Source organism: Crocuta crocuta, unplaced genomic scaffold (assembly GCF_008692635.1).
Source record: "Crocuta crocuta isolate KB4526 unplaced genomic scaffold, BGI_CrCroc_1.0 scaffold30, whole genome shotgun sequence".
NCBI lineage: Eukaryota > Metazoa > Chordata > Mammalia > Carnivora > Hyaenidae > Crocuta > Crocuta crocuta.
In genome coordinates this window covers 9,611,832-9,636,938 of record NW_027528345.1, presented here as the reverse complement: position 1 = coordinate 9,636,938, position 25,107 = coordinate 9,611,832, and the positions used below count along the sequence as shown (strand labels likewise).

The 25,107-nt window shown below is 50.2% G+C and overlaps 2 protein-coding genes across 6 annotated transcripts in view; both read left to right on the top strand.

Annotated features, from left to right (window-relative positions):
• The first annotated feature begins 6,844 nt into the window (after window positions 1-6,844).
• Window positions 6,845-19,245, top strand: LMBR1L (limb development membrane protein 1 like). Of its 5 annotated transcripts, none has more exons than XM_077753301.1 (17): window positions 6,845-7,218; window positions 10,379-10,463; window positions 11,533-11,566; window positions 12,578-12,717; window positions 12,905-13,008; window positions 13,653-13,779; window positions 14,318-14,386; window positions 14,522-14,586; window positions 14,908-14,980; window positions 15,072-15,155; window positions 15,253-15,329; window positions 15,884-15,961; window positions 16,110-16,183; window positions 16,407-16,497; window positions 16,603-16,669; window positions 18,364-18,441; window positions 18,644-19,245. In XM_077753301.1, the coding sequence occupies exons 1-17, from the start codon at window positions 7,147-7,149 to the stop codon at window positions 18,709-18,711; spliced, it is 1,386 nt and encodes a 461-aa protein (XP_077609427.1). In that variant the 5' UTR covers window positions 6,845-7,146; the 3' UTR covers window positions 18,712-19,245. The 5 variants fall into 5 exon arrangements, with proteins under 5 accessions (XP_077609427.1, XP_077609426.1, XP_077609428.1 ...); XM_077753300.1 differs by having other exon boundaries at window positions 18,280-18,441; XM_077753303.1 differs by lacking the exon at window positions 6,845-7,218 and adding an exon at window positions 7,219-7,237 and having other exon boundaries at window positions 12,607-12,717; window positions 18,280-18,441.
• Window positions 19,246-21,247: 2,002 nt separating this feature from the next.
• Window positions 21,248-25,107, top strand: part of DHH (desert hedgehog signaling molecule) — a 4,156-nt gene continuing 296 nt past the window's right edge. The window contains exons 1-3 of the mRNA XM_077753582.1: window positions 21,248-21,550; window positions 24,227-24,488; window positions 24,767-25,107. The exon at window positions 24,767-25,107 is cut by the window's right edge and continues 296 nt beyond it. Of these exons, the coding sequence (XP_077609708.1) occupies window positions 21,248-21,550; window positions 24,227-24,488; window positions 24,767-25,107 (906 nt within the window). The remainder of the gene's footprint in view (window positions 21,551-24,226; window positions 24,489-24,766) is intronic.

Sequence of the window (25,107 nt, the reverse complement as noted above, 5' to 3'; positions counted from 1 at the left end):
ACAGTTTAAACTCAAATTTTTTGGTTGTCTTAATTTAAGCTGTCCTTTAGAATAAACACCTCCTATCTACACCCCTCCTGAACTAATCCTCTTTATACTCTAATTACTTGGTTATTGATCCAACTGGCTGCTTGAATTCAGTATTCCCTCTGTCCCTTCTGTTCCCATTTTATATGTCAAAATGATGATTAGTAGTTACTAATGGTCAAAACCTTTGGTGACATCAAATACCAAGTGTGACACTGGGGTAGGGGAGTAGGGGATGCCCATAATGAAATACCAAGGCAGGCAGGCCAGGAATCAAGCATTCCTTTGGGGGATACTGGGGTCTGATTATCTGTATCTCTGCTCTGGCAGCAAGCACAATGCCTGGCCGTGATGGAATGCTCTAATGGGAGTATAGATAAGGATTGTTTATTTTCCCCTTAGGACAGAGTCTTTATTCTTCTATTCAATATAAACATTAAACCTGAGGGTTTTGTAAAATGTATTCATTCTCTTTCCAGGCCCAGGTCTCTTTAAGCACCTCCCGAGGAGTTGAGTTTCAGGGTAGAGAGGCCTAGGAAACAGACTGAGACACTTGACTTTTTGTTCTGTCATCAGTCAGATTCTCTTAACCTTCTAGGCCTACAGATTTTTTCCTTTTTGCCCTACAGATTCCCATCCTGGCTTTCTCAGAAGAGGGTGGTGAACGGGACAAGCACGACTGGAAGGACCTGAAGTTTAGAGATGTGCTTCCAAGCTTAGAAGGTGAGGGGCAAGGTACCCAGGACTTGACAGCCCAACTCAGTGAGGTACCAAAACTACAGCAAAGGAAAATGAGCCGTTCATTTAGAAAAGAAAAAGGCATAAGTAAGATCCAAGAAGGGTTTACTTAGAGATGGTGAGGAGGAGGAGGAGGATGATAACTCACCTTAATGAATTTAACTTCTTTAAGTTCTTTCTTTAACTTTCTTTAACTTTTTTAACTACATGAAGACTTTCAATTTACACCCATCCACCTTTTTTAAACACCAGCATGCTTAAATACCTTCGCAACGCAGTATTTTTAACCTCTTTGAGGTGACCTTAAAATGAGAAGAGCCCAATACATCCTTTTTTTTTTTTTTTAACAAATAACAGATTTCATTGGCAGNATGACCTAAGCGAAAGTCGGACGCCCAACCGACTAAGCCACCCAGGCGCCCCCTCCATCCACCTTTTTTAAACACCAGCATGCTTAAATACCTTCACAGCGCAGTACTTTTAACCTCTTTGAGGTGACCTTAAAATGAGAAGAGCCCAATACATCCTTTTGTTGTTGTTGTTGTTGTTGTTGTTGTTGAACAAGTAACAGATTTCATTGGCAGGAAGAAGGGAAGTGATACCAGCAGCCCTCTGACTCAGGCCTAGTAGGACCAGCGGCCTTAAATATTGCCAGAAGGAACAGGAGTCTTTCAATCCTATTGTACCTTTCAGATTAAGAGATTTGGATGAGAGAGAAGTTTATAAAGGGTTATTTTCCCCTCCCAATCCCATCTGGCAAATTCCTGAATGCCCTGCAGATGGCACCACTGACAACAAGTTCTCTGCTCAGAATTGCTGAGCTCAGATTTGTGAACTCTGCCCTGTCACCTTGGACCTGAGCCTGAAAGATACATAACAAACAGGAAGTGACTGACTTGGTATCTCTGGCTTGTCGTTTTTTTGTTCTGTTCATTCCTAGAGGCAGCTGGGCCTCATGCTAGGCCGTTATGAATCAGGCAGCCACAGTATTCAGGAACTCCCATACCCAAGCTCTTAACTTCAACTCCTGCTTCTAGGGTACTCTCAAGGGTGGGGTGGGTATAAAACATGGCCTTGGCGTCACCACGTAGATCAATCTGAACTCATTACTGACACAAAGTCAATAACCACCTGATGATGTAGAAATTATCATGTAGATACTGATCATTGTGTTGTAAGGCCCAGCTACTTCCTCTCTGCCATCTGGTCCATAAACCAAAATAAATGCTCTTCCCCACCCATCCCTCAACTGACCAACCTATGTCCCAGCTGACAGCTTGCTATATGTTACTATGTCCAACATGATAGAATCAGGCTCACCATCTCATTCCTGCCTAGGACCTTTACTCTTCCCTCTACCTTTACCTTTTCCAACCATAACTGTCCCCACCTCTTTGTCTAGTTAACTCATACTCTTCCTTTGATGATGGAAACTTAAGTGTTACCTCTTCAAGGACTTAAAGATTAGGTCAGGGTAGGTCAGAGTTCCCATTATGCATTTGAATAGGACCTTCTACTTTTCTCTTGCATCATTGATCACATTTTGGAATTATATACTTATTTGTGTGATTATTTAATTAATATATTTTTCCCCTATCAGATTTTATAAGCTCTACATCTGTTGTGCTTACCACTGTATCACCAGTACCTAACTTGGTGCTTAGGGCATGACTGGCACTCAACAAATATTTCAAGAATTAATTTGAGGCAAGGACAAAGATTCAAACTTTTAACTCTGAAAGCTAGAGATGACTGCCCCTCCACTGCCTTCTCTCCTAGCCTCCCCCTTTCCCAGCCCAAAGATGACTCTGGAAGACACCACTGTAGACAGAGACATCAAATGGAGGTGGAAGGGAAAGCTGTTCTAAAGATTCTTAAATCTTTAAGAATAAAGATTTAATGATAATAAATAAGATCCCTTAACCTCCCTCTGGCCCAGCTCAAGTGTCTTATGATACTAGCATACAGGAACTTCTGCTGGCTTACAGTGACCAAATAAATCTGTGCCAGAGGCTGAAATGTGACCCAGCTGTCAGAACAGGCTAGTGTCACCTTAGACATTCCATCTATACATCAGTATGCAAAGCTAGGCAGGTGAGCATTCCCACCATCCTCTTCACTGGTCACCCTGCTATGCAAACTGTTTATCCAGTTGGGAACCTCAAAGAGGAAACAGACAGGCAAGAGAGTTCCCTCCCAGGGGTGAGTGGAATGTTAAGGAGCCTTCGGTAGAGGAGTTCATAGAACTGAGGATGTTTAGATTAGAAAAGAGAAACCCAATAAAGATCTGCTTTCCAGAAATGGCAGCAGCCTTATTCCTCAAAACCACAGAGGGCACAGCAAAGGATGGGGGGAAACATTGCAGCTTACTTTCTAATAATTAGCTAGTACCAACAACGAGCCACTGTGTCATCCATGTTGCGAATGGCAAACAGGGAGAACTAAAGATTTCTAAGACCCCTTTCCATTCCCAGGGTTCAGGATTCCACAAAGTTTCTTGCTATCTCCAGCCAACCTTCCATGATGAATATCTTCTCAGATATTTTTGGAGAGGTCAGCAATAGGTAGAGACAAAGGAACAGAATCTCTCAAAACGTGTTTCTTAAACCCCTCCTCTAACGCCTGCCAACAACAAGTTCAGAGGACTTACCTAAAAGGAGCCTCTGGTTTTCTGGCTTCCCTGGTACCTTAGATAGGAGGGCAATCCCAAAGCTGAGAGTCCATTTCTAGGAACTGGTACAATTTCCATCAGAGTGAAAGGAGGAGGCTTAGAGCCTTAGCTTGGTCTGTTATAACAAAATACCATAGACTAGATGGCTTAACAAACAAACTTTTATTTTTCATAGTTCTGGAGGCTGGGAAGTCTAAGATTTAGTGTCTGGTGAGGGCACTCTCCCTGGCTTGCCTACCTGCTATGTCCTCACATGGCAGAGAGAGAAAACTCTAGTCTCTTTGTCTTCTTATAAGGCCACTAATCCCATCAAGGAGCTGTATTTAATTTACACATAATTACCTCTCAAAGATCCCATCTCCTAATACCATGACATCAGTGGGTTAAGGTTTAACATACAAATTTTTTTTGAGGTAAAATTGACTAACATTAATTTGGGACATGTGAAAACAAAATTCACACAAAATAGCACAGCCTATATATAGCATTTTCAGCTTAGAACTGGATGAGTTCTTCCTGAAGACCCCTTAAGTCCTGGGAATAAAATCATCCTAAAGGTAGCAAGATTTTTTCTGTACTTACTGTGTTTTCTCTGGGAACATTAGAACATGTAAGTAAGCAAACAGAAAATGAAGATTAGCCATAACATGGAAAGTTTCTTGTTTAACAAAAAGGGTAGCTTTTCCAAATCCCCCTCTCTGTCTCTCTCCTGCCCCAGTCACCGTGGGGAGTGGATGCCTCTGGTCTTCTGTCTGCTCCTCTAAAGGTGCTGTTCAGCAGTAAGTCTTCATCATTTGGAAGCTCAAAAGTGGCCTCAGATTGTGTATGTGGGCGTGGGGGGGACAGTTTCCAGGGTTCTTGAGGGTACTGAAGTTCAAGTTTTAGCTTTCTATTACACTGAATATCTAAGCAGTATAGTAATGAGAATACAGAAGCAGGGGCTATAGCCACAGCAGAACATCAGGAAAAGGGGAGGCTTTGGAATCATACAGGCTGAGTTCAAACCCTAGCTCAACCCTTTACTATTGTTGGCCCTTGTACAAGTTACTTAATCTCTTTAAACTGATTCCTCATCCAAAAAGGATAAAGTCTACTTTCTAGGGTCCTTTTGACACTGAATAAACTAATCTATGTAAAGTATCTGTTAATGTTTAGCACTTAGTGGAGGCTCAATGTGGATTAGTTCCCTTCCTTGTTATGCTTGAAGAAGTTGAAATTAACTCTCCATAATTAGTTACCCCTTCCCTACTAAAAATGGGTAACTAATGTCATAGGCAGATCGAATCCATAAACACTGAGTGTTTACTATGAGAACTGCACTGAGGCTGGATGGAAAGGGATGCATCAGAAGCCAAATACAGGTTTCCAACCCTTGAAGGAAAAGGGAAAGGAGAAAAGATATAAATGGAGGTAAATTTAAAGTATAGAAAAGATTTAAATAGTAGCTCAAGGTAAAGTTATTTAATAGTGCATATATGCCTAATTGTTCACTGAACTAGATTAGCTGAAATTATACAGGCAGAAATCCCTTCAAGAAAGAATGAAAGAAAAGACACTATTGGTGTTGAGCCTTAGAAGTCTATAGGATTTGGACAAAGTGAGATTTGTTAAGTTTAAAAAGATATGAGGGAGTGTCTTTTTGCATAGTTTTCTGAGTGGTAACTCAGTAATCTTGTAATCTCTTGCCAATTCTAAATATAGGCAGTGAAAAGAGTTATTGGCTTCCAATGGATTTGTAAACAAGGGCTCAAAGACTTGTGAGCAAGTAAATCAGATTGCCCTTGGGCCTGAAAACACTTTCTCTAGGAAGTATCCTAGATTCTTTCTCTCTATTCTGAGCTTTGAGCTTATCTTCTACTATGCAGTTCCAACTTCATATGTTTATTGATATTTTGCCTTTTGAAGTTCACTTCAGTTGTACATATCTGTACATTCTGGATGATGATAAATCTCTAAGCAGAATCTATGTTAACCAGTCATTGTAAGAATCAGATTTAATAGTCTGTGGATTGGGTGATGTCACAGCACTTTGTAAACTGCAAAGGGCTGTGAACATTAGATTTTGAGATTTAGAAGCAATCTGAAGGGGGTTCTGGTTTTGCAAACGAGATTTAGTCCAGAATGACAGTGCTAGAACCAGAACCCAGCTCTTTTGATTATTAGCAATGCCTGCCACCTTTTTTTGCTACATTTGTTAATATTTGAGGGTCTATATGTATTAGGCACCAAGCTAAGGGCTAAGGAAATGACTACATTCAAGACAGATTCAAGACAGAAATGATTCTTTCCCTTTACAAGCCTATATGGAGGAGACAAACAAGTGCAAACAAATTAAGCTATGACCACTTGTTATAAATAAATTGACAATATTAGGTTACTTTTGATAAGGTAGTGAACAATTGTCATTTAAGCTCAAACCTGAGATTTAAATCAGCCAAAACGGAATTGGTAAGGAGAAGGGAAAGAGGAGAGCTTTCTGGCCAGAGGCGATATCAAATACAGAGCCCTAAGGAAGGAAGGAGCTCGTCAATGTCCACCAGGAACTGAGCAAAGGCTGGGGTTAAGACGATACCAAGTTGAAACAGTAGAGAAGGGTTAGCTCATAGGTTAGAACCTCAAATGCACAGCTGGGCTGACAATGTAAATGGAAACACTAGTGAGGGTAAGCGCTTCCCCAAGTGATAAAGACTGTAGAAAAACAGCACATCCTGCCCCATCTACAGGGCCATATGTCCCTGTTGCCCAGGTCTGCCAGATCTTTTTTTTTTTTTTAATGATTACTTATTTTTGAAAGAGAAAGCGTGAGTGGAGCAGGTGCAGAGAGAGAAGGAGACACAGAATCTGAAGCAGGTTCCATTTCACTCACGCCCATTAAGCAATGATCCCTTGTGCGCATTTCCTCACAAAGTTTCAGAAGGTATTTCTGTGGTTCTCTATCCAGTTTTCTTCACTATTTGTTTCAGCACACACTAGGCCTCCCACAAAAGTTAAAACTTCTGAGTGAAAACTTCTAGCGGCGAAGGGGACCCACCCCAACATAAACACATTTTCAGAAAATGATGCTACAGGCCTTGGGTTACTGGGCTGCGGTACCTTTCAGAACCCCCATGGTGCTCTCCCATCCTGCCTGGCCTAGTCCAAAAGGTTCATTTAACCACAGTCAAATTAAAATCTTGGTTGCTCGGAAAATGCAGGAATAGACTTCTCTCAATAGCAGGAGCTGAACGAGACAGTCGTTTAAGTTTTAGAACTGGCACCGGTAGGGCCCCAAAGATCCCGCCTCTTTCCATGGGGCAAGCCTATCAGCGTTCCTTTAGCGATGAGCGGCAGCTCCTTACGAGCCAATGAACTCAGCTCGCTGGAAGAAACCGCCCACCCCTTGTGTCGTCAGTTGGCCTCCAACCGACAGAGCACCTGCGCTTCCTCTTTGCAAGCCTGTTGGCGGGTGTTTGCGTTAAAGTTGAGTGAGGCCAAACCTTAAAGGGGAGGGAGCAGAGGGGGCCAGCGCCCTTTAAAACGAGGCGCCTGGTGCCTGCCCCTTTAAGGCGTCCGGACGACTGAATCTGAGCTCCAGATTATCCCGAGTTTCCGTCGCAGGCTGCGAGGAAAGGCTCCTTGGCTGGGTCCGGGTGCGTGGCGGCGGCGGCTTCATCCCCGCTCGTCCTCCCCGGGCCCAGAGACACCCCCGCCCCAGTCATGCTGAGCAGAGTATGGAAGCAGCTGACTACGAAGTGCTATCCGTGCGAGAGCAGCTATTCCACGAGAGGGTTCGCGAGTGCATCGTGAGTACGGGCAGGAAGGGTAAGACCAAGCGGGGGAGAAGCACGGGTGTCGCGGGAGAGGGAGAAGTTCGGGTCGAAGTGCGACCACCTGGGCCCAGAGCGAGGTCCAGGGGCAAGCGACGAAGAGCCCCGGCCTGACAGAAGGAAGGACCGGTGCCCGGGCTGGTGAACCCCCAGATCGGATCAGTCGGGTAGCTGCGTGGTAAACAAAGCCGCGGGTCGGTTTCCGTTCCTCCCTTCTACACGCCCCTCCCCCCGCCCTCCCTCCTGCCTCCCCTCACCCCTGCCGGAGTTCAGGGCGTGGGCCGGCGAGGCTGGTGCGTTTTATCGATCGTAATCGGATAGTCTGAGAGGGATGGCTTTAATTGAGGGAGGGCTTATTTGCATTACCCGCAAACTCCACTGATGTTTCACGAAAGGGGGACGTCCAAACACTGAACTAGAGTCCAGAAAAAACTTGGGAGGTGTAGGGGTGGCATGTCAGAGGAACGGGGGACTTTGGTGAGTCTCCCACTTCGGAAGAAAGGTCTCTTGCTCGGATAGATTCTGGGTAGAGATGGAGAACAATTAAGTTTCCCTCTTCTTTTCCTTCTCAATGGTGTTTGTTAGAAACCCCCACAAGCCTAGGTTCCTAGCTCCCCAGCGGAGCCCGGATTTCCCCTGTGAATGCCCCTCTCCCTCCCCAGTGCTCCAGAGGGCAGCAGGCTGCGTTCCCTCCTCCCTCACTGCCACCTACAGCAATAGCTGAACCTGCCACCCAGTGATAGACTCCTCACTCCTTGGCCCCAGGTGAGCCTGGTAGCGCTTAAGGAGCTGCATCTTCCCCACGCCTGCTTTCAATTCTCATCCCTCCTCTATCTCCTTCCCCAGAGTAGCCCTCACCTCCAAATACTAAATGGAAGGCAATGAAGAAAGGTCTGGAAGAATAGAAGTCTTAATGAGTAGGGGGACCCACTGATGGGGTCATCCTTTATTTTTCTCAATCTGCCCTGGGCAGCCTCAGACTGGAGGAGAGTTAAAGTGAGCCATGACATAATTAGGTCTGCTCTGATCTGTGAGGAGTGGAAAGTAGGGAATGTATCAGTCCACGTGTGGAACTCTAGATCAGCTTTCCTTGGGTGATCCTTAGTGGATAGTCCCACATGGTAAGGTTTGGCATATTGTGGAGACATGCCAGGCATTGAAACAGTGTAGGGACAGACGCCCACATTCAGAGAACGGGGAGGGGTGAGACCTTGGACAGAGAAGCAGCCTCCTTGATGTCTCCCCCACTCTTTAGTACCATTAGCTGAGGACATCAGTGCTGGCCAAGGGCAGCCTGAAGGCTTCTGGTGCCTCCCCCACCTGGCTCCCATGCTGTGTTCTAGAGAACGACCTAGCCTCTGCTGGAACTGCGTGGAACTCCAGCCTGACCTTTTGAGCCCTCCCACCTCCCTGGCTATTACACAAGCCCAAGGGCAGAGAGAACACTGGGCGGTAGAAACCCTCAGTACAGTCTGAGTAACTCATTCTACTTGGCTTCCCTAATATTAAAAGCTTAAATTTTGTTCTAGATCCATTGCTCTCCTTGGGTCTCTGACCTCTTCCTTCCTTGTATAGATCACTGTGTGCAGATTCCTTGTGGGGTCAGCTCCTCTTGGGGACTGGAGGACCCAAGAGACTGATCCTGCTTTCTTTGCTTACTTTAAATGCAATAACAGCTCATGGTGCCTGGCTGGCTCAGTCGGGAGAATGTGTAACTCTTTTTTTTTTTTTTTTTTTTTAAGTTTATTTTTTATTTTGCCAGAGACAGTGCAAGTGCGGGAGTGGCAGATAGGGAGAGAGAGACCATCGCAAGCAGGCTTCTCGCTGCTAGCACAGAGCCCAGTGTGGGGCTCAAACCCACAAAGCCATGAAATCATGACCTGAGCCGAAAGCAAGAATAGGAGAGCCTTAACTGACTGAGCCACGCAGGTGCCCCAGAAGAGTGTGTAACTCTTAATCTCAGAGTTTTGAGTTCAAGCCCCACGTTGGGTATAGAGGTTACTTAAATAAATAAATTTAAACATAAATAAATAAATACAGTAACATCTCTTCTCAAGACTCTGGCACTGATTGCAGAGCCAAGCTGACCAGTGGCTCCCCCTCTGGGTGGCAGCGGATTACTTGGGGTACCGTAGGGATGCATGCATGTGTAGTTACCTGGCCAAGTCCTGCCATAACTGGTGATTGGAGGCCCAGTTGCACACGGGCGTGGGCAGATCCTGAGAGGCCTGCCTCTGGAGTTGGAAGTCACCTGAAGTAGGGACCAGGAATAAACAGCCTATAAAGGGGCTGATGTGAGCACTGGGTGTTGTTATGTAAACGATGAACCAGGGAATCTACTCCCAAAAACCAAGAGCACACTTTACACACTGTATGTTAGCCAATTTGACAATAAATTATATTATAAATAAATAAATACAATGTAAAAATTTTTTTAAATATAAAAGAAAAATGAATAAATAAAAAATTAAAATTAAAAAAGGGGGACTTCTATAGCTCTAGAAATGTTGTAGATTTTAAATGTTGGGCTTCAACTAAGGTCTGTTCTCAGGGACAGGGGATTAGATGAGGCTCTGGTTTAGCCCAGAGCAGATCTGATCGTTGAGAGCCCCTGAATAAACACAGAGTAGAAATTTTGACTTAGCCTAGGGACATGATTCCTACTTGTTCTCTCCTGAAGCTTGGGTCAAAGTGGCAGCAGGGGAAGAGGGAGAGGAAGGAGGGGTGGAATATCAGGACAGTGCAGGCATCTCCTTCTTCCCTGAAACCTGCTTTTCTTTCCAATAATGTACTAGGAGTAAACTCCCTCTGGTTCTGTGGCCCATTTCAGGTATGTGAGTGTGTGCATCTCTAAGGAGTTTTCTCTGCCATTTACCAACCACGGTTCAACTGAATCTATTTTCTCCCAGACAGACCTTCATAGGGCTTAACTTAGTACTGTCCCCCCTACCCTGTCTGGTGCTTCTTAGAGGCCCCTGGGGCCCTGACCAGAAGAAAGTACTGGGGAGAAAGGTGGAACCCCAGGAAGTATGGTGCCTTGTTTTGGGAAAGTGACCCCATAGAATTAACAGGCCTTGGGGGCTGTGGAGTATTCTAGGGATTAGAGCATCTTATCCCAGCTCATGCTCTGCCACAGATCTCAACACTTCTGTTCGCGACACTCTACATCCTCTGCCACATCGCCCTGACCCACTTCAGGAAGCCTGCTGAGTTCACCACAGGTACTCGACTTCCCTCCCTTCTGCCTGGCCCCTGCCGGTGTTCCTGTTGCCATGGGGCCAGCCTCAGGGGAATGGGCCTATGGTGCCTCCTGGGAAAGGAGAGGAGACTGTTCTGGAGCCTTTGCCTGTTCAGCTTCCCTTCTACCACAGGCAAGGGCAAGGTGGTGTAGTGAAAAGTCTAGACAGAAGGGTCTGCAACTAATAAAGGCAATGGTCAAGTCATGTAACTTTTCTGACCTTCAGTTCCATCCCCTACAAAACTGGCCTAATAGTCTCTAACCAGTCCACTGACATTGTGTGGACCAGATGAGATGGGTAATGTGGAAGCCCTCTGTGAACCTAAAATCGATAACAGGGCAAATGCTACCATGGGCACAAGCTCTGTTCTCTCACTAGTGCATCCACACCCCGGAACAGAGACCTGCTGACCACTGGGGCCCCAGGACCTGGTAAAGGTGGCCTTTTACTTTATAGAGAGCCTAAGTGAGCTCAGATTGGAGCTTTCCTTCCTGTAGGCATTGTGTGATTCAGGGGGGACACACTTGCCCCGGTTCCCTCCCCCTGCCTGTCCAGATCACCCTGTCCCAGCACTAGCCTTTCCTACCCTCCAGAAGGCTTCACAAGCCCCCACCCTAGAAGGCAGCTACTCCTCAGTGTAATTCTCCTGAGGACTTTTTCTGTGACTCTCCCCTCCCACTTCCCCTCCCCTGATTTCCCTTTGCTGCATCCAGCCACTGATGTAACCAGCCTTACAGACCAGTTGTTTCTTATATTTGCAGCTTGCAAAGAGGAACCTGCAATGGGAGAGATCGTGGGGAGGGAGGGAAGTGAGAGAATTTCTGGCCTGTACTTACTCTACCTGGGACCACAGATCTTTTAAGCTGCCACCTTGGCCAGAGAATAGGTTGTGGGGTTCATAGTGTGGACTCTCCCAACACTTCCAATCCAGCTCTGCCTCAGGGGCAGGGAGTTGGTGGAAGGGCCCCCTGTACCACAGATGCTTCCCAGAGCTGCCCACTGATATTCTACCTCTTCCCCTTGCCCGTCTCTCTCTGTCTCTGTCTCATAGTGGATGATGAAGATGCCACAGTCAACAAGATTGCGTAAGTGTTGCTGCCTCAGCACCTGGCACCAGAAGCCTTTAGAAGCTGGGATCTAGTGAGACTCCTGAGCCGGGGGGGAGAGTGGGGTGTCGTACAGTGAAGAGAGGGCTTCTGTTCCCACTCCATTTCTGGCTGCTTCCGGCTTCACCCGACCCTGGGGACGCTTGGAAAAGCTGTTGTTCCTGTCGTCCTGGTTAAGCCAGGAGTTTCTGGGAGCCTCTTGGCCAGGAACTGTGATCTGGGGCCTGAGTCACCGGAAGTGGTTCCAGCTTGGCTTCACCTCCCAGTGGCCATCAGGGAAGGAGTGCTGCAGGGATGTAAACCAATGGGACTAGAGCAGGGGATGTGGAAGGTGGAAGTGCCAAGGGCAGGGCCGTGCTTGGTTCTGAGAGGACAACCCTTGCTCCAGGCTGTTTGTATTCACTAGCACATATAGGGAAAATAGAGAGATGATGCCTCCAGGTCAACAGATGAGAGTAAGGCAACCTTCCCCCCTTTGTGGACCAACTAGATAAAAGTGTCTCCTCTTTTCAGCTCAGGCAGCCCTGGGCCTTGGCTATCAAGCTGGGTTTCAGCTCCTCCTTGTTCTCCTTTGCCTAGTGCCTCCATGCAAGGCATAGCCATAGGGGGTGACCCTACTCTTATTTGGACTGGAGAAGGCAAGCTCAGAAATCCATGTCTCTGAGCAGAGAAGAGAAGACAAAGCACCTTAGCTTGGATGCCTGCTGTACTCAGCAGGCATGTGTAGGAGGACCACATTCCAGGGGACAGTGTGGGCAAGTGTCATGGCAGATGACATGAATGCCTAAGGTGTGCCCATCCTTTGTGCCATGGCTTCCCTGGAGGGGGTGTTCAGGGGGCAGTGGGTAGTGCCCTAGCTGGATGGCTCCTTCCCTCAGTCTGCCACTGATACAGGTAGTTCACAGGTGCCCATGGAGACAAATAGGGCTTCTTGGGCCAAGGGAACTGAGTGTCTGAGCTAAGCAAGGGCACCACCCATTCTTTGCCCAGGCTCGAGCTCTGCACCTTTACGCTGGCAGTTGCCCTGGGTGCTGTCCTCCTCCTGCCCTTCTCCATTATCAGCAATGAGGTGCTGCTCTCACTGCCTCGCAACTACTATATCCAGTGGCTCAACGGCTCCCTCATCCATGGTACGTTGCTCCTGGTTGCAACCTGGGGTGGGGATAGGAGACTGCTAGGTTCAGACAGACACAGACAGCCTAGGCTAATTAGTCATATATCACCCAACCCTTGCCCCCTGCTCTGCCACATGGCAGTCCCCAATAGATCGTCCCCATGTCCCTGCTGACCACCTCTGCTTTTCCTTTTTTGCTCTAGGCCTCTGGAACCTCGTTTTTCTCTTCTCTAACCTGTCCCTCATCTTCCTCATGCCCTTTGCATACTTCTTCACTGAGTCTGAAGGTTTTGCTGGCTCCAGAAAGGTGAGTGGGGTTATATGAATCAATCCAGACAGGAAACAGAATTCCACTCAGATGGTTCAACTGAAGAGATTTTAACAAAGACTGTTGGCAGAAGTTTAGTCAGACTTAAGGAGACCAACAAAGTTTGAGGTGCTACTGTCAGGAGGAAGTCATTACCACCTCTAGGCCTGCGGGAGCAAAGGGAAATAATTTCTGGAACCCACTGATACTTGAAGCTGGAAGATGCTTCACAGCTACTGCCAAAACCATAAAGCCAAATGTAGAAGGAAACCGAAGAACTACCCCGATCCCTCTCTCTTTCTACTTTCCATTCTCCTGCCTATTCTTCCCATTGGGCAAGCTGAACCAGAGGGCAGAGAGCTTGTGTGATGCAGCCCTCAGGGGTCAGGCTCCCAGGGCAAGGCAGGATAGGGAAGGTACCTGGGGAGGGGGGTTGCTAATGAAGCCTGTCAGCCTGTCTGGCATAAGGAGTAGCCTAGATGTGTGATAGGAGGACAGAGTGATTTTGCGGAATAAGAGAGAGATGCCCTTCCCTGTCTCCTGAACCCAGTCCCCTGTGGTTTCCCCAGCCAAGCTGCCATCTTTATGTCTCCTTCCTTCCCCTGATGTTGAACTTGCCCCTCACCTGTTGCCTCCTCCTATAGGGCGTCCTGGGCCGAGTCTATGAGACGGTGGTGATGTTGATGCTCCTCACCCTGCTGGTGCTGGGCATGGTGTGGGTGGCCTCGGCCATTGTGGACAACAACAAGGCCAGCAGGGAGTCACTCTATGGTGAGAGGGCCAGTCTCCTCCCCACCCTCCAGGCTGAGTGGCTCTGCAGTTGGCTGATATTCCCCTCCCTGGACCAACTGTATCCCTCTAAAGTGGAGAAGGTTGGAACCGTGTTTCTTAGACTGAAGTTTCAAACCGATGGACTTCAGGCCAAGTCCAATCTCCAGAACTGATCCATGGGACCCATGCAATGATTAAAAATATAAAGGGATCAGTTGCTGAGATGTAAAAGTTGGAAATTTTCACATTGATATCCACATTTGTGCCTTTGCCTGGCAAGGGGGAGGATCCAGCCACACTAGACCCTAGGGGCTGAGCCTAATAGCAGTTGTGTTCTTTAGATACGACTTAGGACCTCCAGTTTGTTGTAGTCCCCACTGCTTCCTGTTCTGGCGACACTGGGCCAGCTTTCCTCATTCATATTACTTGCCTAATACCTGTAGGCTTGTGTGTGGTGTCCTTGCGAGTCTCTGAGGCCTGTCAGCCCTCAGGAAGCTGGAGGAGAGACGAGCTGACATAACTTCTTTTTTATTCTTAGACTTCTGGGAGTACTACCTCCCCTACCTCTACTCCTGCATCTCTTTTCTTGGTGTCCTGCTGCTCCTGGGTGAGTGTTCAGGGTCTTGGAGAGAATGGTAAAGTCCATGGATCAGAGTAACCAGGATGGAAGGAGAGGGAATGGAAGGGTGGGTGGCGAAAATGGTTGACAGGTCTGGCAGGTAACTGGCTCCTGTCCCCACAGTGTGTACTCCACTAGGACTCGCCCGCATGTTCTCAGTCACTGGGAAGCTACTGGTCAAGCCTCGGGTATGTAGTACTCTTTACTCTTTGACTCCTGCAGAGCTGGGGCCAGACAGTGAGGCAGGACTCCACTTGTGTGGTGCACACCTTGCAGAAGGCCACAGCCTTTGCTGGCTCCGGTGCCCTTCACTTCCATCATCTGGAACTGGTCACCAGACATGCAAGGCAGAACACAAGGCAGTTGGGAGGGACCAGATAAAGCCACTGGCCACAGGGTGGTGAATGAAGATTAGGGAATGAGACTATGGAGCCTGGGATGAGCAGGGGTCTCCTGGGGCCCTTCAGACCAGGGAACCTCTGACAGGTTCCCCTTTCCCCTGCCCCCAGCTGCTGGAAGACCTGGAGGAGCAGCTGTACTGTTCAGCCTTTGAGGAGGCAGCTTTAACCCGCAGGATTTGCAGTGAGTCATGGTTCTCCTCAGCTGGGATGGTGGGTGTGGCTCGGGCAGGGGCCTCCAGACTGGTGAGCAGCACCATCTTCTCTGCCCTCAGATCCCACCTCCTGCTGGCTGCATTTGGATATGGAGCTGCTGCACAGACAGGTTCTGGCTCTGCAAACACAGAGGGTCCTGCTGGGTATGTAGGTTGGTAGGGATTGGGATGTCAGAGTTTCCCCCAAGAAGAGTAGCCCTTTATTCTAGGCCCTTGCTAACAGCTGTCCATCCCTGAACAGAGAAGCGGCGGAAGGCTTCAGCCTGGCAGCGGAACCTGGGCTACCCACTGGCCATGCTGTGCTTGCTGGTACTGACGGTAGGTCTTCCGTGTCTGATGGCGGGGAGGAATAGGAGGCTCTTGAGTACTTTCGGTCTCAGGGAAGTGGGAGGAGATTCAGGGACCTGGTTATCTTCAATAACAGTAATTGCCTCTTACTGATTGCTACTTTGTGCCCTGCCCTGTACTGAGCACATCAATTCCCATTTTGTAGATGAAGAAACAGAGAAGTGAAGGAGTTTGCCTAAGGTCATACATGGCCACTGAGTAGTTACACAGGTTTTCTCTGGGGTGAAAACAAGGCTTGAAATCTAGTCCATCCCCGTACTTACCACGTTCTGGACTTGGAAGTAAGTCTTACTTACTTCCAAGGGGTACATTTTTCTATTCGACCTTTTTGCAATTCTTCTACCCAGAAAGGGTGTCTTATAATACCCTCAAAGGTGCTCTGTTGCTAGCAACAGCCTTGTAAAGGTCCCACACAGCTAATGGGAAACTGAAAATGATGGACCAGAGTATCTGCTCTTAACATTCAACTCAATACAGCTGTGGGCTGAGGCAGGAATGGGAGTCCATGACCTTGCTTCACACAGGGCCTCTCTGTGCTCATTGTGGCCATCCACATCCTGGAGCTGCTCATCGATGAAGCTGCCATGCCCCGAGGCATGCAGGTACTGGGCCACCCTCCCACCACATCTTTTGGGGAGAGTCTAAGAAAGGCTGGGGTGAGAAACAGAAGCTGAGGCCTGAGAAAAGGATGGGTGCTGGGTGGTGCTCCTGGTAGGGAGTACTCCATAGTGACACTACTCCATCTCTCAGGATGCCTCCCTGGGCCAGGTCTCTTTCTCCAAGCTGGGCTCCTTTGGTGCCGTCATTCAGGTTGTACTCATTTTGTATCCTTCTGGAAGCCCACCATTGCCTCTGTTCACTGGACCTGTCTCCTAGGACTGTGGTGGGGAGGTATGGTGGAAATGATGGGGATGGGGGCAAGTCTTCACCAACCTGGGGTTCAGAAAGAAGATTTTATTTGAAAGGAGGGTTAGGGGAGAGGTCCATTCCCTTTGAGATGACTCTAACCCCTGAGAGCTGGCCAGTTCTTCCTTAACCCTGTGGCAGTTACCTGATGGTATCCTCAGTGGTGGGATTCTACAGCTCTCCACTCTTCCGGAGCCTGCGGCCCAGATGGCATGACACAGCCATGACGCAGGTAGCTGGGGGCAGGGAATAGAGGAAGCCTCCTGGGGGCATGCATGGGTGCTCGGTGATGGCAGCTCTGCTACCCTACCCTCCCCTTTTCCTTATTCCCACCCAGATAATTGGGAACTGTGTCTGTCTCCTGGTCCTGAGCTCAGCACTTCCTGTCTTTTCTCGAACCCTGGGTAAGTAGGAAAAGGAGGTAAGAGAGTTAATTGGCTTTTTCTGACAGCCTACTGGTGCTAAACTTCTACTTTCTATACAGCAAACCTTTGAGGAGGTATTACCTCGATTATACAGATGGAAGAATTGAGTCCCTGTAAAATGCCTGTGTTGAGCTTCAGAATAGTGTTGCTTCAGAGTTCATACTTCTCCTATTAGCTACATCCCATAGCCTCTCCCATTTACTTCCATGTTTTGGTGGGGAAGCACTACTTTTCCCCCAAATCTTCCTTTGGGCTGGATCCGCTAATAAACATTCTCATTTTATAAAGACAAACGGAGAGGCTAAATTGACTTAGCCAGTTAGACAACTAGTTTGAAGCAAGGCCAAGTCAGGCTAGAACCCTTGTCTCTTTTATTTATTTATTTTTAATGTTTACTTATTTTTGAGAGAAAGACAGAGCATGAGTGGGGTAGTTCAGAGACAGGGAGACATAGGATCTGAAGCAGGCTCCAGGCTCTGAGCTTTCAGCACAGAGCCCAACGCGGGACTCAAAACACATGAACCACAAGATCATGACCTGAGCTGAAGTCAGATGCTTAACCGACTGAGCCACCTAGAGGCCCCAAGAACCCTTGTTTCTTAAACGCCAGTCCAGTGCTTTTCCCATACACTGGGGCACCAAATAATACACTCAGTCCTTCTCCCATCCTTAGAGCTATGATCTAGAATTACCTGGTAGAAAATGTTCAGAAGTATAATAGTTCCCCCAAGGGTAGCATGGGAGTTGCATAGGTCATTCCACACACACACCCCCAATCTATCATACCATTATCCATGTCTCCTAAATGATTTAGTGTTTACATCAGTTCTGTCTGGTTCTTCAGTTCATACAGTCTCCATTACACCATTTGTACTACTAATGCCATGGGGATTTAGTAGGACACTAGGCTTGTGGGTCCACTAGTTAATTCCTTACCTGGGTTGGATGCAGGTAAGAGTATGTTTTTAGGTGGGGGAGGGCCCCAATATTGGGACTTATGATGACATTATGATGGTTACGGCTCATGAAGTGTTTGAATAGTACCTGGCACATAGAGTGCTTTAGGTGTGTTGTCTCATTTAATTCTCACAGTCCCATTGTTTTCTCTACCTGATAGTTAAGGACACCAAGGCACAGAAATTTAAAGAATCTGCTGCAGATCACACAATTAGCTAGGGGTGGAGTTTGGATATGAACCAAAGCAGCCTGATCAGCGTCTGAGCTCTTAGCCTCCACACTGCTCTGTCCACCAAAAAAGCACTGAGTGACCAGCTTTTAGGTTCCTGGCCCAGGAACAAGTAGGAGGCCCAGCGAGCCCCTAGGGACATGTAGAGCCAGAGGGGTCCCCCACTGGAGGAGAAGATGCCAAACTCTGGAAGGGAGATTGGAGCAAGCCTAGCTGCTGATGATTTCTTCAACATCCATGAATTCCCTTGAGACAAGTTGGGAGTGAGAATAATTAATGCAAAGGGGAGACCAACCTGTCAACTGCAGTGTTGAGACGTGGCCACCAGGAGGCAGCAGAAAGCTGGGCTCTGAGCCAGGGAGGAACTGGGGAGCCCACTCCCATCCTGGCCTTTGTACTTTAGGGCTCACTCGCTTTGACCTGCTGGGTGACTTTGGACGTTTCAACTGGCTGGGCAATTTCTACATCGTGTTCCTCTACAATGCAGCCTTCGCGGGCCTCACCACTCTCTGTCTGGTGAAGACGTTTACCGCAGCTGTGCGGGCAGAGCTGATCCGGGCCTTTGGTGAGCAGGAGTGTGGGGGCAGGCTAGTGAGGTGGTTGTGAGGTGGGGCCCTCTGGAACCATGATCATTCATGTGGGAGAGATGGCCTGCTCTCTGCTTCGTTTGTAACATGCCTCATACACACGTTCTGTGGCTTGGTTGCCTTATCCCCAAAACTGGGCCTACGCCCCACTTTTGACTGCCCACTCTCCGTCTTCTCCAGGGCTGGACAGATTGCCATTGCCTGTCTCCGGTTTCCCCCGGGCATCTAGGAAGACCCAGCACCAGTGACGTCCAGCTAAGGGTGGGAGGGAAAAAACTGGACACTGCCATCTGCTGCCAGGCCTGGAGGGGCGCCCAGGAGTGGGTGGACCTCAGGACCTGGAATCCCTAGAGGGTGGGTGGTAGAGGGGAGCTGAGCTGTCTGCACTGTTGCATAATCTGAGCCAGAGTTTGGGACCAGGCCCCCCTGCTTTTTCAGATTTAACTGTGGGCCTCAGCATGGGGTGGGGCTGAGTGACTGGGTCTGGCTCCTGGTCCCAAATCTGTTTACACATCAGTCTGCCTCACTGCTGTTCAGGGCCATGCCCGTAGCCATGTTTACATGATTTGATGTGCAATAGGGTAGGGTGGGGACAGGGGAGGGACTGAGTTGGGGGCAGACTTGGGAGGCAGATTGTCTCCTTTGACTCTGGCCCAGCAGAGCCTAAGCACTGTGCTATCCTGGAGGGGCTTTGGACCATCATAGAGATGAGGGCATAGGGAAGAAGAGACCACAACCATCAGCAATAAAGTTGATTCCAGGGTTTGCTTTGGTTTTTTAAATCGCCTGTCTCTGTGTCTATTGAACAATCTTATTCCCAACAGTTCTGAGTCTACCAACTGAGAAAAACAAAGGTATCCTACCCACCATCCTTTCCTTTCTTCTTCCTTCTGCATTCTTAGTTATCTTTTAGGGACTTGAGTCTAGTGTTAGGTCATACAGTTAAGCATTGGGAAGCTCCTCCTCCCTTAGCCTTGCTTAAAGCGGACTGGTCCCTTGATGCTTCCTTGTTTTCATGGTTTGTTCCTGTACCTTGGTTATTGGGAGTAAGTGAGCATGAGTGTGGAAATAGGATAATTTCCCCCTCTACACACATGTCCTCAGCCCTGTCCCACTGACTTAACTTGGATGTAAAGTAAAAGAAGTGGCTGACTGACCAGAATTTGTAGTTCTCAGAAAAGAATGTAACTCCCGTCTTTCTGGAGGCTACCAGTGCCTAGAATATGATGCAAAGCCCATGATGCGTTGGGGGGTAGGGACAAAGTTTCTGCTTAGGGTGATCCAGATTGTGCTTTGTGCAACTTCCAGGTACACCATTCACCTCATAGTCTTTATGTGATGACAACTGTTTTCTTGCACATGGCAGTCAGGTGTCTTGAGGAAGGAACACTTTTTTCTAACGTACATGGAGTTGCAGTAAGTGCTAGCCATGGAGCTGAGGGAGGGGGGAGTAGAGAATACACACACACAAAGTGTAGATGCCACAAATATTTGCTGAGCCCATCCTACTATAGGCCAGGTGCTTAGCCATGGGGATTCATGGTAAACAGTTTTGTACTTAAGAATTGCTTTGTCTAGTAAGGGTGACATAATTCTAATACATACAGTGATGGTTGACAGTTAATCACTGGTTCTCAGGGAAACAGGCAGTGTCAGGATATCAGGGAAGGCTTCTTAGAGACAGTGATTTCTAACCGATAATAGATTGGTGGGTGAAGTGTTGTAGGCTCAAAGCCTCTGAGATGAACCTGAAGGGCTGGAAGCAGAGCCCCAGGGGGTCCAGAGAGGGAGAAAGCTATAGAGAGATACCTAGGTGGAAGGTAAAGGGAAGCATCCATTAGCCTACTAGAGACTAACTTTAAGTACCCACTTTACCCTCCAGCAACTTCCAATTGACATGTTATGCATTAGAAGAGAAGCAGCCTTTAGGGGCCTGACAGGGTGGAAGTTTGAAGTCCAGAGCTAGATTGTAACTACAAAACTCTGTCCCTGTTTCTGGGGGAAGCGCTCAGAAAAAGGCTGCAGAGTTACCAGAGAAAATGGTCCCCTGGTACCCACCCTTTCCAGTCCTGGTTACTGCCCAGGAGAGATGAAAAGTGGGGGAGGTTTGGGGAGGACCACTGAGAAGAAAGGCTCTGGTTGTATGCCCAAAGGGCTTGGCTGGCCTTGGGTAGAAACTGGAACCCATACTTCCTGGAAGATAGCAGAGGACAATGGCCTGCTAGGATAGACTTTGGGAGAGTAAAGATCCAGTTCAAGTATCAGAGGAGGGTGGTGCGGTGCCAAGCTAAAGTTTGGAAGTAGAAGGATGCTTATCCAGGCAGCTACGGACTGAAAAGCTACTAGGATTTCTTAGACAGGTGCCTGCCCGGTTTCCAGGATGGGACACACTTCAATGGGCCAGCGGTGACTGGCTAGAGCCCCCGCCCCGGTGGGAGGAGGAGGGACGGTCCTGGGAGAAGGGCGGGGGGCGGGGCCGGGGGCCACTTAAGGCGGAGCCGGGGAGTTCTGGCAGCGCAGGAGCCGGGCAGTAGAGCCAGGCTGGGCTGGCACTCACCCACGACCCCCCTTCCCTGCTATGATGACCCGTCAGTAGCAGGTTCCAGACCCCCTGGGGCATGTAGGCAGAGCTAGCGGCAGCCAGGTGCGCAGAGCCACAAGAGCTCTAGGGCACTCTGGGAGCAGCTCTGCCTGCTGGGCTCTCTGGTGCCTAGGGAAATGCCCAACTGACGGGCGAGCTAGTGAGGACAAGAACGTTCTCTTTGGCCTGAGTGCTCTGCATCCATGGCGCTGCCGGCCAGGCTGGTGCCCCTGTGCTTCTTGGCACTTCTGGCGCTGCCCGCCCAGAGCTGCGGGCCGGGCCGGGGACCGGTTGGCCGGCGCCGCTACGTGCGCAAGCAGCTCGTGCCGTTGCTCTACAAGCAATTTGTGCCCAGCATGCCCGAGCGGACCCTAGGCGCCAGTGGGCCCGCAGAGGGGAGAGTGGCAAGGGGCTCTGAGCGCTTCCGGGACCTGGTGCCCAACTACAACCCGGACATCATCTTCAAGGATGAGGAGAACAGTGGTGCAGACCGCCTGATGACCGAGGTAAGGAGGATCTCTGCCCACCTGCACCAGGGCACTGCCAGCTCCTGTGGCAGCCCCGGAGGGGGAGCTGGGCTTCATCTATAGAGACCTTAAACTCAAAATCTCTCCCCACCATTCCACCCTCCCCCTCCCCCCCAAAAAAACCCCACCTTTGCTCACTGGACTAAGTGATCTGGAGGGATCCCGACAGGGAGAGGCTGGAGTGGGGAAGGGAGGAGGGACTAGTGAGAGTGAAGCTGGGAGAGACAGTGAGGGCGGGGAAAGGAGGATGGCGGCAGGCGAGACGGGAAATGGCTGAGGCGTGGACCGGGGGTCAGCTACCGAGCCAGGCAGGAAGGGCTGGGGTGAGCTGGGGGCCAGGAGCTGGCTAGGCAGCAGACAGAAAGCTCTACCCTTTGCCTGGCTCCTGACCTGATTGTGGAAAAGATCTGTGGGCTAAAGAGATTGAAGGAGACTGAGGAAGGGGTGGGCAAGGGTTAGGTCACCAGGCCATCTACCTGAGAAGGTGCTGGGTAGGAATTGTCTTCATCATGGGGCGGGGGGGGGCATCCTAGAACCCAGGCAAGGCTATTCTGGAGTCTAAATGGCTGTCCTGGGTTAAAAGTAGTCCTCAATGGGAAGAACAGATGGGCCCACCTGAGAATCAAAGGGTTCCAGGCATCCCTCAAGATCAGCTTAGCTCAGGGGTTTTCCTTGGAATTAAGGAATTCAACTACTACATACCAAGCATCTGCTGCAGACTGGAATCTAACTCACCTAGGATGAGGTGAGCAATACCTTAGGAGTGAAGGACCACCTCTGGCCAGTGATCTTAAATGTCAGAACTGGAAAAAACTTGGAAATCACATTCTTCTACCTCCACGCCTCAATTTTGCAGCTGAGAGCTGGGCCCCAAGAGGAAAAGCGATTTAATCAAAGTCTTGAAACTAATTAGTGGCATGGCTGGGACTAAAATTCAGGACTCCTGATTCTAAGCCCTATACACTTTCCATTACACCACCTAATTGTGTATGGAGTGGGGAGGTGGGGGGGGGAGAGGGAGGGGTACGGATTTCCTCCGATTAATTGCCATAGTTTTCCAGGTTACTTTGTTAGGAAAACCTGTCCAGGGGAGAAAGAATTCCTTCTACTACTACTCAGAGATTGGGAAAGGGACACTGCTTCCCCTTCCTTGGTCATGGAATATTGTGACCTGTTCCTCTGGCTGCCACCTGCAGCAGAGGGGCCAGAACAAGGGACAGGCCCAGGAGGGGCTCTGAGAGGCCTGGGAACCCCTCAGTCCTGCTTATCTCCCACACCCTGGCTGCAAAAGGCCTCCATTGAGTTGGCTCTGCACTGGGCTGCTGCCCCCGCAGGTCAAGGCCTCCGGGCCTCCTTAGGGGACAGAACGACAAAAAGTTGGAAGGAGTTACCACTTTTCCTGTCTTCCCCTCCCCTGCTCTCCAACCCTGCGGAGGTGTAGAAAACTCGGCAAGAAAGGAAGGGGGAAAGTGCCCCTCTGGCACTTAGGAGAAAACCAAGTCCGAGGTGAGAGGTCGGAGCGGGGAGAAGAAAAGGAAACTGTCCTCTCCGAGCCTCCTCCCGCCGGTCCGTGCTATGGTGCGTGCCAAGGTCTCCGGCTCCCAGACTAGAGCCGCCCAGATAACCGTGGTCTCACTCCCCCTGGCGCAGGCTTCCAGCCACTGATGCTTTTCCTCCTCTCCACTCCCACCCTGCAGGGGGCCCCCCAGTTCCGCGCAAGGGCAGCTCCTGTTAATCTCAGGTGCTACTCCCACGCCTTTCTGGGCTGCATCTGGAACCGAGATGGAAAGACGGGGGCTCTCGGGGCTGGCAGAGCCTGAGTTGGAATTGGGAGGGCTGGTTGCGCTGGGGGAGGGGGCCCGGCGGGCGGGAGCAGGGACGGGGGGCGCGGCTTTCTGCCCTTTCCTCTCCCGGAGCCGGGGCGGCTGAAAAGCGCCTTTGTCGATGGAGCTGCTGAGTCCGCTTCTCCCGGCGCGTCCCCGGCCTCGGCCCGGGATTCTCGCTCGGTTAAGTCATCCCGGAGAATGGCCATTGTACTTCGCGCAGCCCCCGCCACCCAAACCCTTCTTCCAGCAGCGTTGATCCCCCGCGGCTCCGCCTGGGCACCTCTGTGGGGGGCACTAGCACCACGAAGGGGTTAATGCTAGGGGCCGAAAGGAGGAGGAGGAAGGAAGGAAGGAAGCGATGCCCGGTGCCAGGGAAGGCAACGAAACAAAAGATGAATCAGGCGGAGGGAGGGCAGCCGGGGCTTGGGGCGGGGGCCAGGCTCAAACAGGGGCTCCTCTCCGAGAGTCAGGCTGCTCAACCCCTCCCTGACCGAACTTCCACCCGCCCTCTCAACTCTTGCCCTCTCCCAGGTTGAGCCGAGGTCCCATAACGAGTGAGGGGCGGGCGTCGAAAGTGGGGGGAAGGCTAGGTAGAGGCACCCCCTATCAGTCTCTTACGAGGACCCCACAGTTCTCCCACAACGCTCTGGAAAGAGAGTTCATACTGGCGACTGCACCTATTCTGATTCTCACTTCTGCGGGACACTCAAAAGCTGGGAGGGAGGGGTGTGGGGCCGGGCAAACCAAGAATCGACCCTCCTGTCCGGGTCCCTTTTGCACCTCCGGTGAGCGTGGTAGTGAGGTGACTGACTCCTTTATTCCCTGCCAGCGCTGTAAGGAGCGGGTGAACGCGCTGGCCATCGCCGTGATGAACATGTGGCCCGGAGTGCGCCTACGGGTGACCGAGGGCTGGGACGAAGACGGCCACCATGCTCAGGACTCGCTCCACTACGAAGGTCGCGCCTTGGACATCACCACGTCCGACCGCGACCGCAACAAGTATGGGTTGCTGGCGCGGCTGGCAGTGGAAGCCGGCTTCGACTGGGTCTACTACGAGTCCCGCAACCACGTCCACGTGTCGGTCAAAGCCGGTACAGTAGGGGGTGGGGGTGTGGTCCAAACAAAGGGGGCTGCTGCCGGGGAAACTGAGGCTGCACATTTCCGGTGCGACCCTATGGGGAGACCAAGAGGGAGTTAGGGTTGTAACATCCTTCCGTTTCTGCCCAGGTTGGGGCCAGATGCATGGGGAATTAACAAGCTGTCCCAGGACTGGCGAGGTCTGCGCTGGGCTTGACCCACGTCTTTAAGAATCTGTACATCCTGGAACCGCTGGTCTTGATTCAATCATCTCTGTGCATGTTCCCTGCAGATAACTCACTGGCGGTCAGGGCAGGCGGCTGCTTTCCGGGAAATGCCACGGTGCGCCTGCGGAGCGGAGAGCGGAAGGGCCTGCGGGAACTGCACCGCGGAGACTGGGTGCTGGCGGCAGACGCGGCAGGCCGGGTGGTGCCCACGCCCGTGCTGCTCTTCCTGGACCGGGACTTACAGCGCCGGGCCTCTTTCGTGGCTGTGGAGACCGAGCGGCCCCCGCGCAAGCTGTTGCTCACGCCCTGGCACCTGGTGTTCGCCGCTCGAGGGCCAGCGCCCGCACCAGGCGACTTTGCACCGGTGTTCGCGCGCCGGCTGCGGGCGGGGGACTCGGTGCTGGCG